Here is a 12,202-nt window from a genome sequence, read left to right as displayed (position 1 = left end):
AGCTGTTCTATTCCCTTGTATATTGATAGATTCTGGATATTGCAAATCAGCCTGTTAATTAAAATCTCTCATTGAGGAGAACAGCGACGGCCATGACAATGACATGAAACAGCTATCAGTGATGAAAATCACTCCTGCAGTGCACACATCTGCATGTTTATTTTGTCAACGTTTCGGACAAGTTGACCTATTTCAAAACGAATGCCATCTGATGTACTGTAGCTCTCATTTTATGTGGCTAATTAAGATGTTTTTGTTTATCTTAATCATAAATAGAACAAGAATAGACAAGAAGGACAAAGACACAAAGATATAATAGTTATGATATGTTTATACAGTGTATTTATCATTATTTAATGCTCATGACATGTACAGTATGAGAGAAAGTTTCTGTCACATCATTCAAATACAGGGACCTGATATATTTTCTATTTAGTAGAATTAAGATGTGGACAAAACATTCCAAATAAATAGCGTTAAACTCCTCATCACATCATTTTCAAGAGACAATTTAGTTTAAGGTTGAAAATAAATAGAAATATGTTACAATCTCTGATAGGCTTTGAATTGGGCATTTTTTCTGTAAATAAATTCAAACAGTCTTGTCACATATAGTAGAAAGGAAATACAAATATTTTTGTTTGTCTGGGGAGGCACAATATCAATCAACAAATTATACAATGCTTGACATAATATATAGGCAGATTAAGGCTGAAAACACTGGAAGTTGTGTATCTTAACAACAAACACTTGAGGGAAAATAATACTACACTTTATTTTAAAATCTCTGCTGGTATTCACTGAAATCACTGAGTTCCTTGTACCTTGAATAATTCAACATAATTGGTAAGAACTTATTACCAAATTATATGTAGTAGTTTTATATATGTAGTAGTATGGCTGTTGAATGGAATCCAGAAGGAAAAATAATGACACATTAAATACTAGGTTATTATTATGTAATCATCTCATCTTATCATCTCACATTGCACTGTAACTTCTAAGTAGATCCTAGGTAATGGCCGACTATATAATAAAGTATAACCGAAAAGGAAATACTTTTTAGCAGTGTTTTTGGTCTCATCTACTAACTGCATTTTTTGAGGTAAACCTTTCACTTGCATTTGGTTAAGAAGATCCATTGGAAAATGTAAGACATCAACCATTTGTCAACCACACCGAAAAGATTATGGTGACTGAATCTTTTAAACTTGCTGTGGAAATCATATAAAAGAAGTCATGTTTTTAATTCTAACTCTTGATGCCTTAGGCATAGAATGAAATAAAGAGAGTAATGAGAATAATATCTTATTAGAACTGACTGTAACTTGACCCAGAGTTACAACCTACAGTAGTAACTAACATCTAATCTTTGTGTGATTTTCTGTAGCTGAAGAAGCCTGTCTTCTGATAAGACAACATTTATAATTCACAACCCTATGTGTAGCTACTTTCTGGATATCAAGGACCCTTTCAGATGATGCCTACATGAGAATCACATAAAATTGAATATACTGTACCCTATGTTTTTCTCTTTATATCATATTCCCTCTCACAACCTTTTGTGTTTATTTTATCCATTGAGGGAAAGTAAAGATTCAACTAAAGCCCAATGAAATTGGTCTGTATTTGCTGAGTTTGCTCTTGTTCAGGAGCAAGTTGGTAGCGACATAATGTGCCTGTCTGGATCCATGGCATTGTACAGTAAGTAGGCGGTTCTATGGGACAGGAGTCATGTTGAGGGAGTCTGTGTGGATGTCTGGCAAGGTCCTCTCTGGTCTCAGACACACTGCTAGGCGCTGGGGACAACAAAGTGTAGGGGCCAGTGGTGAGGGAACAACAGATCAAAAGTTACCAACTTAAGTGGGTGGACGATAAAATCATCACTTTGATGAAGGAAAGAACTACTGCCCTAAGAGTAGGACAAACTGCTGTTTTGGTAACTTAAACCGAACATGCACTGAATGTCTATTTGGTCAATAGTAATAAAGTATCTATAACACATGTTATGATCCTGGGGGTCTGACCTGTTTGAGTGATCCAGGGGTCCACACCAGCTTGTAGACCATGTAGATAGGGATCCACATGAAGGAGGAGGCACCGATGATGTAGCCCACTGTGATGCTCCAGTCTGGGTACTTGTAGTCAAAGAGTGTGAGGGGGGGTGGCTTCAGTAGAGAGCTCACTATGATATACTGACAGAAGAGACCAAAAACACTGCAACATCAAGACTCACATGCCATGGTCATATAATGCATGCACTGTCACATATGGATGTATGAACATGTCATTTATGGTTAATTTTAGATCCAGAAGTTTATTCTACAATATAGCTACATATGTTACCCTTCATGTTCTCCTTACCGCTAGAAATGCAGGACTGATGGCCACCCAGCACACCTTCCAGAATAATCCAGGAGAATAGCCTAACATGGATTTAATATCGTTGCTGAATCTCTCGATACCTAAAATAAATCAAATTTCGAAAGACTGTTAACTTATATGATAACAGTGATAATATTGTTGTCACTTGTTGATATATTTTACGAGTTACATGACACTACTGGAACAATAGGAGCCACAAGTTGTAAGATCACCCAACTATTACTTACCGTAGAACCAGGAAACAGCAATAACTTCAAGAAAGCCAACAGCAATTATGGAGGAGCCCACACCAAATTCCTCCAGCAGCTTCACCACATAGGCCCCACCCTGCCAAAGACACTTACCCGTCACTTATGACTGATCATTCTGTTGTCACTGAACTAGTATGTGTGTAGTATATAAGTCAACACAACACTGTCAATACCACAGGAAAATCATAGTTTGATCAGTTTCATTGTTATAAATATCTATGCAACTGTCTGCAGTGACACTGTATAATGACTAGAGTAGCATCAGCTGTTGAATGGGTCTTGATTCAGGCCCAATGTTGTTTTTCAATAAAAGCAATGGTTTGTGTTTTCAAGATCCCAATATCCCAAACAAGGCCACCCTGATTGATGTGATTTTTACAACCACATGTACCAATCCGGAGTGTTTTGCAGCGACATCAGCGACCACTGTTTTATCGCTTGTGTTCGTAAAAATCTCTCCGCCAAACAGCCTGTCACCATCAGGGAGAAGCGAAACCTGAAACATTTTGATGTTCAAGCATTCCTACATGATCTCGCAGATGTGAGTTGGTACAGAGTAGGCCTAGTCCCCACCATAGATGATGCATGGTTGCTATTTAAAGACCTCTTCAGCACCGTGATAAACAGACACAGCCCTTTAAAAAAATTTGGATAAAAAACCGACACAGCCCCTGGTTCAGAGGAGATCTGGCCCTGCTGCTACAGCAAAAAAATGCTGCCTGGCGCAACGCTCGTCGCTCCAGCTCCGCATCCACCAGCCTCTTGTTTCGTCAGCTCCGCAATAAGGCTACACAAGCTGTGAGACAAGCCAAAACTGGCTACTATAAGGAGAAGTTCACAGCTTGTGGCTCAGACCCCAACGCCTTTTGGAAAACAGTGAGAGAACTGGAGAACAAACCTTCGACCCTGCCTGTGTCACTTAATGTAGACAACCTTGTAGTCACACACTTACCTGTCACTTATGACTGATCATTCTGTTGTCACTGAACTAGTATGTGTGTAGTATATAAGTCAACACAACACTGTCAATACCACAGGAAAATCATAGTTTGATCAGTTTCATTGTTATAAATATCAATTCAACTGTCTGCAGTGACACTGTATAATGATTAGTGTAGCATCAGCTGTTGAATGGGTCTTGATTCAGGCCCAATGTTGTTTTTCAATAAAAGCTATGGTTTGTGTTTTCAAGATCCCAACATCCCAAACAAGGCCACCCTGATTGATGTGATTTTTACAAATGCCCCACACATGTACCAATCCGGAGTGTTTTGCAGCGACATCAGCGACCACTGTTTTATCGCTTGTGTTCGTAAAAATCTCTCCGCCAAACAGCCTGTCACCATCAGGGAGATGCGAAACCTGAAACATTTTGATGTTCAAGCATTCCTACATGATCTCGCAGATGTGAGTTGGTACAGAGTAGGCCTAGTCCCCACCATAGATGATGCATGGTTGCTATTTAAAGACCTCTTCAGCACCGTGATAAACAGACACGCCCCTTTAAAAAAACTTAGGATAAAAAACCGACACAGCCCCTGGTTCAGAGGAGATCTGGCCCTGCTGCTACAGCAAAAAAATGCTGCCTGGCGCAACGCTCGTCGCTCCAGCTCCGCATCCGCCAGCCTCTTGTTTCGTCAGCTCCGCAACAATATCCCCCTGGCTGCTGGAAATTCACTCATTCACTTATATGCTGACGACACTATTCTCTATGCCACTGGTCCCTCCCCTGACTCTGTACTAACAACTCTCCAGGATAGCTTCCTCCAGATCCAACAGGCCTACACCCACCTCAAACTGTCCCTTAACACTTCCAAGACCAAGGTCATGTGGTTCAACCGTAAAGGCACCACACCCCCCCCAGCCCCCATCATTACCACCTGTGAGGGAGCTATCCTGGAGCAGGTCACGGTGTATAAATACCTGGGAATTTGGTTAGACAGCTCACTATCTTTCTCAAACCACATCTCAAAACTACAGACCAAGATTAAGGCCAAACATGGCTTTCTCTATAGAAACCGTCACTCCTTCACTTCATCCGCTAAACGCACCCTCATTCAAATGACCATTCTCCCCATGCTCGACTACGGCGACACAATCTACAGGTCTGCATGCAAAGCTACACTCTCCACGCTCGACACACTGTATCACTCCGCCATCCGGTTCGTTCGCCACTAACGCCCCCTACAGTACCCACCACTGCACTCTTTACTCCCTGGTCAACTGGCCCTCCCTTCACACCCGCCGTCACTTGCACTGGCTCACCCTCATCTATAAAACCCTCCTCCACCTATCACCCCCCTGTCTGTGTCTCCTGCTTCACCCTCTGCCTGTCACTCGCAACACCCGATCCTCACTCCACATCCAACTAAAAATTCCCAAATCCACCACTTCCCTTGGCCGTGCATCATTCCAGTTTGCTGCCCCCTCTGACTGGAATGCTCTGCAAAAAACCCTCAAACTGGATAAACTCATCTCCCTCTCTGCCTTCAGACTCACTATTTCAGACACCCTCACTGATTCCTGCACATGCTTCTCTTCTCTGTAGGGCAGCACTTGTATTCATTCCCTTTACACACCCCCTCTGTCCACCTGCACTTGTTTTTATGCCCCCATATGCTCATGTCTGCTCATTCTCTGCTTTTAAGCTTTTCTGTGTTAATGTTAATACTGTTTTCTAATGTTTGTTGGCCTGTTTCGTAAGTGCTTATTGCTGTTGTTGTATTTGGTGGCTGTGTCTCAGTGGTTATTGTTGTACCGTATTTATGTTTGCTTGACTGTGTCTCAGTGTGTATTGTTGTATTGGTTTGTTTCTGGCTGTCTTAGTGTCTATGTTGTATCACTGTGTTGATTGGTCGTGTCCCAGCGCTTATTGTTGTATTATTGTCTTTCCTGACTGTGTATCAGTGCTTACTGCTGTATTGTTGTGTTTGCTTGGCTGTGTCCCAGTGCATTTTGTTGTATTGTATTGTCTTGTGTTGCCTGTCTGCTTTTTGTGCTTACTGTTGTATTCCATTCTTGATGTCCGTTAGTGCTTTTGTTGTATTGTTTGTGTTACATGCATGTGTTTAATGCTTATTGTTGTTTTGTGGCATCTCATTCAATTGTCGATTTAATTGTGGTTTTAAGTGCTTTGTTTTTAACATGTTTTATCTTTCAGCCCTCCTCCCCTTTCCCCTTATGAGGCAGGCCGGCATTGTAAATAATAATTTTGTTCTTAATTGTCTCACCTGGTAAAATAAAGGTTAAATAATTAGTATTTTTTTAAAAGTCATGAAAATCATATTTGTTACTCACATAAGTAAGGGTGCTGAGGGAGCCCAAAAAGCAGACAATGACCAAGCCCAGTACAAATAGCTCACGTCTCTGGGACAGGCACCCTGGGTATTCATCCAACACTGCTGTAATGATGGCCTCCAGCCCTCCAAACTGAGACACAGCACAACAAGAAGAGTGAACTACATCACAGAGGTTACATACAATCATTAAACATCAAAGATATTTGTTTAGAGAAAATCTGATACATAAAACATATATATATAACTTTTCCCCCTAATACCGTGCTGTCAAGGCCAAGAGTGATCATCATCACAAAGAAGATGATGGCAAAGAATGTTGAACCCATCATGTTGGCGATGGCCTCTGGGTAGGTGATGAAGAGTAGGCTTGGACCTGGGAATGAGGTTTGAAATAGGGAAGGATGAGGGGGTGCATGCCAGTGTTCCATCAGTGAAGTGTGTCTAAGTGCTTTAACTAGATGTTTAACTAGATGTTTAACTAGATGTTTAACTAGATGTTCAACTAGATGAGGATTGTCCACTAACCTTTATCTCTGGCTACATCCTCCACGTCCACCTGTCTCATCTCTGCCATGTAGCCCAGCACAGTGAAGATCACAAACCCTGACACAAAACTGGTCAGGCAGTTCACCAGACTGGTCACTATGGCATCACTGGTAAGAGAGAGAAGAAAATGGTCCCTGATAAAAATCTCATATATGGCAGACTCAGTCATGCTGCTTGTTAGGAGCAGACATTGATGTGGGATTGTGTAAGTGGTGAAACTATCTCCAAAGTTGGTTGTATTTCTTTGATTACTTCTAACATAAATCTATTACATTTCCATTGGAAGCTAGTTTGACCTCTGGTTATGACAGGCTTTTGTACAATACTCAAAATCTGAGACTTTTATGAGAGGTGAGGATAATCCATGCTGTTGTAGGAGACAGACTATACAAACTTGAAACAGGGGCTGAACAAAACGTATAATGCATTGAAATGAAAATGATTGTCTCGCACATTGTCCTGCAGGACAATCATTTTCTTTTCAATGTAATATGTGACAGGGTCTGGTGAAAAAGTTGGAAAAGTAGGGCAAGGTCATTTTTCAGTTTTCAATTTGACAGATTATGAAAGTGCCGAATGTACACTTTCAAATGATGTGTCATACATTGAAATCTGAAAGTAGTTGAAAATGCTTATTTGATTTTGGTACACCTCAAACCAAATACCAGAGAAAATTGCTCTGAATCAAAACACACATGTTTGCTACCACTAACTGCATGTTTAGCACATAACAACATGCTGATAGAACATTCTAAAAACACATAACTACACATAATTAGATGATCATACAGTCCTTGCTTTTGTTTACAAGCCATGTATCACTAAACCGGTAGCCTATGGCAGACGAGACAGTGACAAAGTAGAGACAGACAATTCACAAAGTATTTAGTGATCCTAAAACGGTTGTTTATTATATTGAGTGGGCTCTTCAACACTTTTTTAAGAAAAAAAATTCCCTTAAGTTTTTGGGTCATTTGCACGACTTGAGAATTGCTGACATGAGGACCTTTTCACCAGACCGTGTCACCTGACTGTTTTGTTTAGCACCTGTTTCAAGTTTCCTGTTCAAGTGAAATCTTGAGATTGATAAAACTATCTATTCAAAGATCTTGCTTGGGAGCAACCAACAGTGAGAGGACATTCACTTGCCTTTCATTAAGATAACCTAAAGCCTCTCATCAGCAGGAGCCAATTCATTCACATTCTGTGTGATTTATTAATGTCTCAGAGAGGCAGTGCCACTGTTTCCTCACGTGCCACTGTGCTCTACTAATTATATTACCCCCGCACATGGCAGCAGTCTTACAGGGAGTTTACAATTCAATTTGTCCTTCAGGAGACCACGTCACCCATTCATCTTCACCTTACCGGACTCACTACTCTTCCACTAATTACATTGTCTCAAAGAGTTTTTGTGTGACATCCGTTTTAGCTCTACCATTCAACACATTGGTGTTTCCTCCCTCTCCACAGAGCACAAGGCTAAATGAAATTTAAAATGTGTGCTATAGTTAGCCTGAGATTCAAGAGTGGGTGTGTGCAGGACATGACCCTAGACGGGCAGTTTCCCGGACACAGATTTAGCCTAGTCCTAAATTAAATCACATTTTCAATAGATGATCTTCATTGAAGATGCTTTTTAGTCTAGGATTAGGCGTAATCTGTGTCTAGAGAGTTCAGAATGGAAACACATTCTCATTGGAGATCCAACCACAACTCAGTCCCTCTACAGTACCTCTAATTGTCAGCGGAATATTAGGGCATTTGCACTATAGATTTAATCAATTTAGTAGTTTGAAGGTGATTGATGTGTTTACTTAATCATATGCACTCACATATTTTGGTTGGTGAATAAACTCTGAGTATGTATTAATAATACGGAATGGAGTACTGAGGGGGACCACCTTACCGATAGCAATTATTTGTGAAGGGGTTGTAGCTGGAGAGGGCAAGAAGCACACCAAATCCAGGACCCAGAGAGAAGAATATCTGAGCAGCAGCATCAACCCACACCTACAGGGGAAATGGAAACAAACTGTCATATTTCCATATTTCTTCCATATTTACCCTGTTATATGGCTCTCAAACATGCAAATCATATTACATTTGTGCAAGGTGTTTATTTTATTTTTGGTTTACTGCAAGACAATCTGTGTGACAGATGTATGTGGCCTGTTGCGCCTACTGACAGTTGTCGTGCATCCAATTGCTACACAGTTATACTCAGAGAGAGATCTAAAGAGGAACATGTATTCGACAGTAAAGGAGGAGTGTGTATGGGTGAGTGAGAGAGAAGGGGGGAGGGGCTCTTTGTTAATGGAACAAATCTGAACCAATTATGCGTTGCATTATCCTGTGCTGTGGCTTATTTATGCATCTCATCTCATCTATATTCCCTTGAACCAAACCGTTCACTCATACTCAGCCAATGCAACAGCTTGGGACCACAAGAGAGAAAAAAGCATGGGTAAAGCACATTGGATAGACTGTCTTAAGTTTATCAAACCTTTGCTTACTTCAAACAGTATCAAATGATATCAGACAATACTGCAAAATGTCCTCAAGATAATTAACTTCGTTTTTTCTCCATAAATGCTCTGGTGCCATAGTGAATTATGGATAGCCTGTGCTTGTAACTCACACTGGTTTCAAGGAGCTTTTCCCATTTGGGCTTGAGGTAGAAGACAACACCCCTCCATGCACCTGGCAGAGTGGCACCACGGATCAGCAAGATGAACAGCACCACATAGGGCAAGGTGGCCGTCACCCACACCACCTGGAACAGGACAGAGACAGAGGAGGGGAAGTGAGAGTGAGTGAAAGACAGGGGGAAAGAATGAGTAAGGAAAGGAGAGCAAGAGAGAAAAAGGGAGGGAGATGGAAATCACAGCCCTCTGCTCTACGGTGAACATGATGTACAACAACGTGCCTGTAAATGGTCTTAAACACTGATGCCGTTTCCACAGTACTGTGTACATTTCCTGTACTGTATCATATCTGTACTATATTGCATATTGTATAATATTGCATTTCATCTCATTGTAACCTGCACTGCATTTTGCACTACTGTTCTACTGCAGTACGACTGGTCCCGCTGTAGTACAACTACCATCACTTTATTACATTATTCTACTTTTTTACCTTACTTATTTTACTTTATTCTATTATTGTTGATGTTGTATTCTGCTGCAATGCCAATGTTGAAGAACCTGAACCTAAGACTTACTCTTTACCCGTACATTGGACGTAATAAAAACAATTTGATTCTGATTCTGACTCTACCTTGCCTGATGTTTTCACTCCCTTCCAGAGACTGAAATAAACAATAGTGAAGATGAGGAAGAGACAGAGCATCAACTGCCAGCGTACGCCCCCCACATCACGCAGCCCGTGGGACTTGTGGATCTCCAGAACATTCCTCCTGTGGTGAAAAAATACACAAGGTTTACATTTGCATTCTTTACCTGAAAGGTCAATATGGCCTAACTGTCTACAATAAACTGCCTGTTTTCTACACGTTACAGCATGTTTCAGCACGGACAAGTACATACTGTACATGACAATGGTAATGCAGAAACAGAAACAGAAATCATAAAATCAACGGTGATGTAAAAACATTGTTGTGGCTACTCAAGGGCATCATTAGGCCTATACACAATATCCCTGTGCTGTCACTTACATGCACTTACGTGTAAAATTCCTCTGCTGGTGACCTGGAGTAATTGTTCCAGGTGACATTGTCTTTGCCAAAGTAGTTGGTGCAGTTGACTGTGTTCCAGACATTGTCACAGTTGGTCCAGGGTAGGGTGCTGGCGAAGGAGGAGTAGAAGTAGAAGAGTGCCCAGGCGATGATGGTGTTGTAGTAGAAAGACACATAGAGGGCGATGATACAAATGGCAAACCCCATACCTGAACAATGGACAGCGGTGTCAGTCAGATAATCATAGTCATAGTGATACTGTATGTGCCTCTTTAAACCAATCAAATTATGAAATATATGTAACTGCTATGCAAAGGTGAATGTAATACTTCACCTTTCAACTGACCCACTTTGTACATCTTTTTCCATCGTGGTTACACATAAATTAATACATATTTAATTTTTAACAAGGATCTTAATGAGGCGAAAATAAAGATCATGGTGTGAATATCATGACCCGGGTGTGGGGTATACCTTTGAAGATGGGACAGATGTGCTTCCATATGGATATGGCACCGGTTCTGTGGAACTGTCCCAGTGCCAGCTCCATGTAAAAGAGTGGCACCCCTCCAAAGATGGCCATTATAATGTAGGGAATAAGGAAAGCCCCTGCACATACAGTAGATGGAGAAATCTCATTACTAGCATCAAGATCAAGCATCTTACATATTTCATCATAAAATGACTATGTGCTGATGAAGAAGCGTGAGCTGGAAATTTAAGCACCTATACACATAAAAATACTTAAATTATTGTAAACATAGCCACCATCATCAGTGACATGGGGAAACTCGTTTGACATTTTACAGGCTGTATCCGTAGACATTTGAACACTTCGTCAGTATAATAATTTGTTTCCTATATAGGTCACATATCAAATGACAAGAGATATTTTAGAGACGCAAGTTGTAGATACTAGATGGAGCACCAAATACGAGCAACAAGTCAAATATTGCCTTGATAAAATCTCAGTCTAGGCCTTCAATTAAAATTGCATAGGCCTACAACAAAATATGAGAGGAAACAACGATTAGGCTATTTCGTAAAGAAATAACACCAACAAGCTTAACTTTGAGTGTAACTTGTACTTTATCAGCGATTGTCCTCGATAGACTAGATGACTGAATTTCTAGCTTATAAAATATACTTGGTGGAATCTCAGATTTGAGAGGTACATTTTACATTGTAGAGAATATAACCTGTCTTTTCACGATTCAGTCTACTCTGCGTAATACAATAGTCAAATAGTTTACATTACTAGGCCTACTAGGCCTATTAGTAAAACAAAAATGTTATGTCAAAGTGCGCAACATTTCTAATAAATCCATGTTGAGGTCTCTAGCCACCCGTCGCACTTGTGGAGCGCAATCACCAATCACTCGTCACCATGGACAGCTCCCTTAGCCCAGTGCGCGCATTAACTATTCTTAGAGAGAACTATTCATTATCTTCCAATATTAGGCTATTCTAAAGAATTCAAACACAATAATGATAGATTCAACCACATACACATACAACCACATTGAAGCCACAGGCTATAGCCTGTAAGAAAAGAATGCAAGTAATTAAATGTGCAAAAAAGGTCTTAGCCTACCGCCACCGTTCTGATAACAAATATAGGGAAATCTCCATACGTTTCCCAAGTCTACTGCGAAACCAATGACAGATAAGAGAAAATCCATCTTTTTGCTCCATTTGTCCCTTGAGTCCGTCTGTGTGATGACTGGTGCCGGCACAGGGTTGGTATTGTACCCGGGGTTTGATGGGCCCTGGGCGCTAAGGCTGCCCGTCGGGGCCGCTGAGTCTTGGCGGGGCATGGTTGGCTATGAACTATCCAAAGTCGGCCTGCCCTGTAAAGCAAGTAAGTTAGAAAAAAAATGTGTCAAGCTGGAGAGGCAGACCGGAGTGTCGTATTGAGGGCGATGACACTGACAGGTCCTAGTGGGAGGAGTGGGAGGCACTGTGGCACTGTAGGCACTGGCTTCTTGATGGAGTTGTCAATCAGTGGTGGAGGCTAATTA

At 41.0% G+C, this 12,202-nt stretch overlaps 1 protein-coding gene across 1 annotated transcript; it reads right to left on the bottom strand.

Annotated features, from left to right (window-relative positions):
- Positions 1-1,718: 1,718 nt before the first annotated feature.
- Positions 1,719-11,998, bottom strand: slc6a4b (solute carrier family 6 member 4b; the record flags this gene model as incomplete). The annotated part of the gene is made up of 13 exons (XM_080532710.1): positions 1,719-1,799; positions 2,028-2,195; positions 2,365-2,465; positions 2,613-2,712; positions 5,934-6,065; positions 6,196-6,308; positions 6,461-6,588; positions 8,391-8,494; positions 9,123-9,257; positions 9,764-9,902; positions 10,171-10,390; positions 10,656-10,790; positions 11,776-11,998. The coding sequence occupies 13 exons, from the start codon at positions 11,996-11,998 to the stop codon at positions 1,719-1,721; spliced, it is 1,779 nt and encodes a 592-aa protein (XP_080388836.1).
- Between the last annotated feature and the right edge of the window lie 204 nt (positions 11,999-12,202).

The sequence above is a fragment of the Nansenia antarctica genome (assembly GCF_963989245.1).
Source record: "Nansenia antarctica genome assembly, chromosome: 5".
Classification (NCBI taxonomy): domain Eukaryota; kingdom Metazoa; phylum Chordata; class Actinopteri; order Argentiniformes; family Microstomatidae; genus Nansenia; species Nansenia antarctica.
Note: the sequence above shows the minus strand (reverse complement) of the source record. Positions and strands in the feature narration are given on the sequence as shown.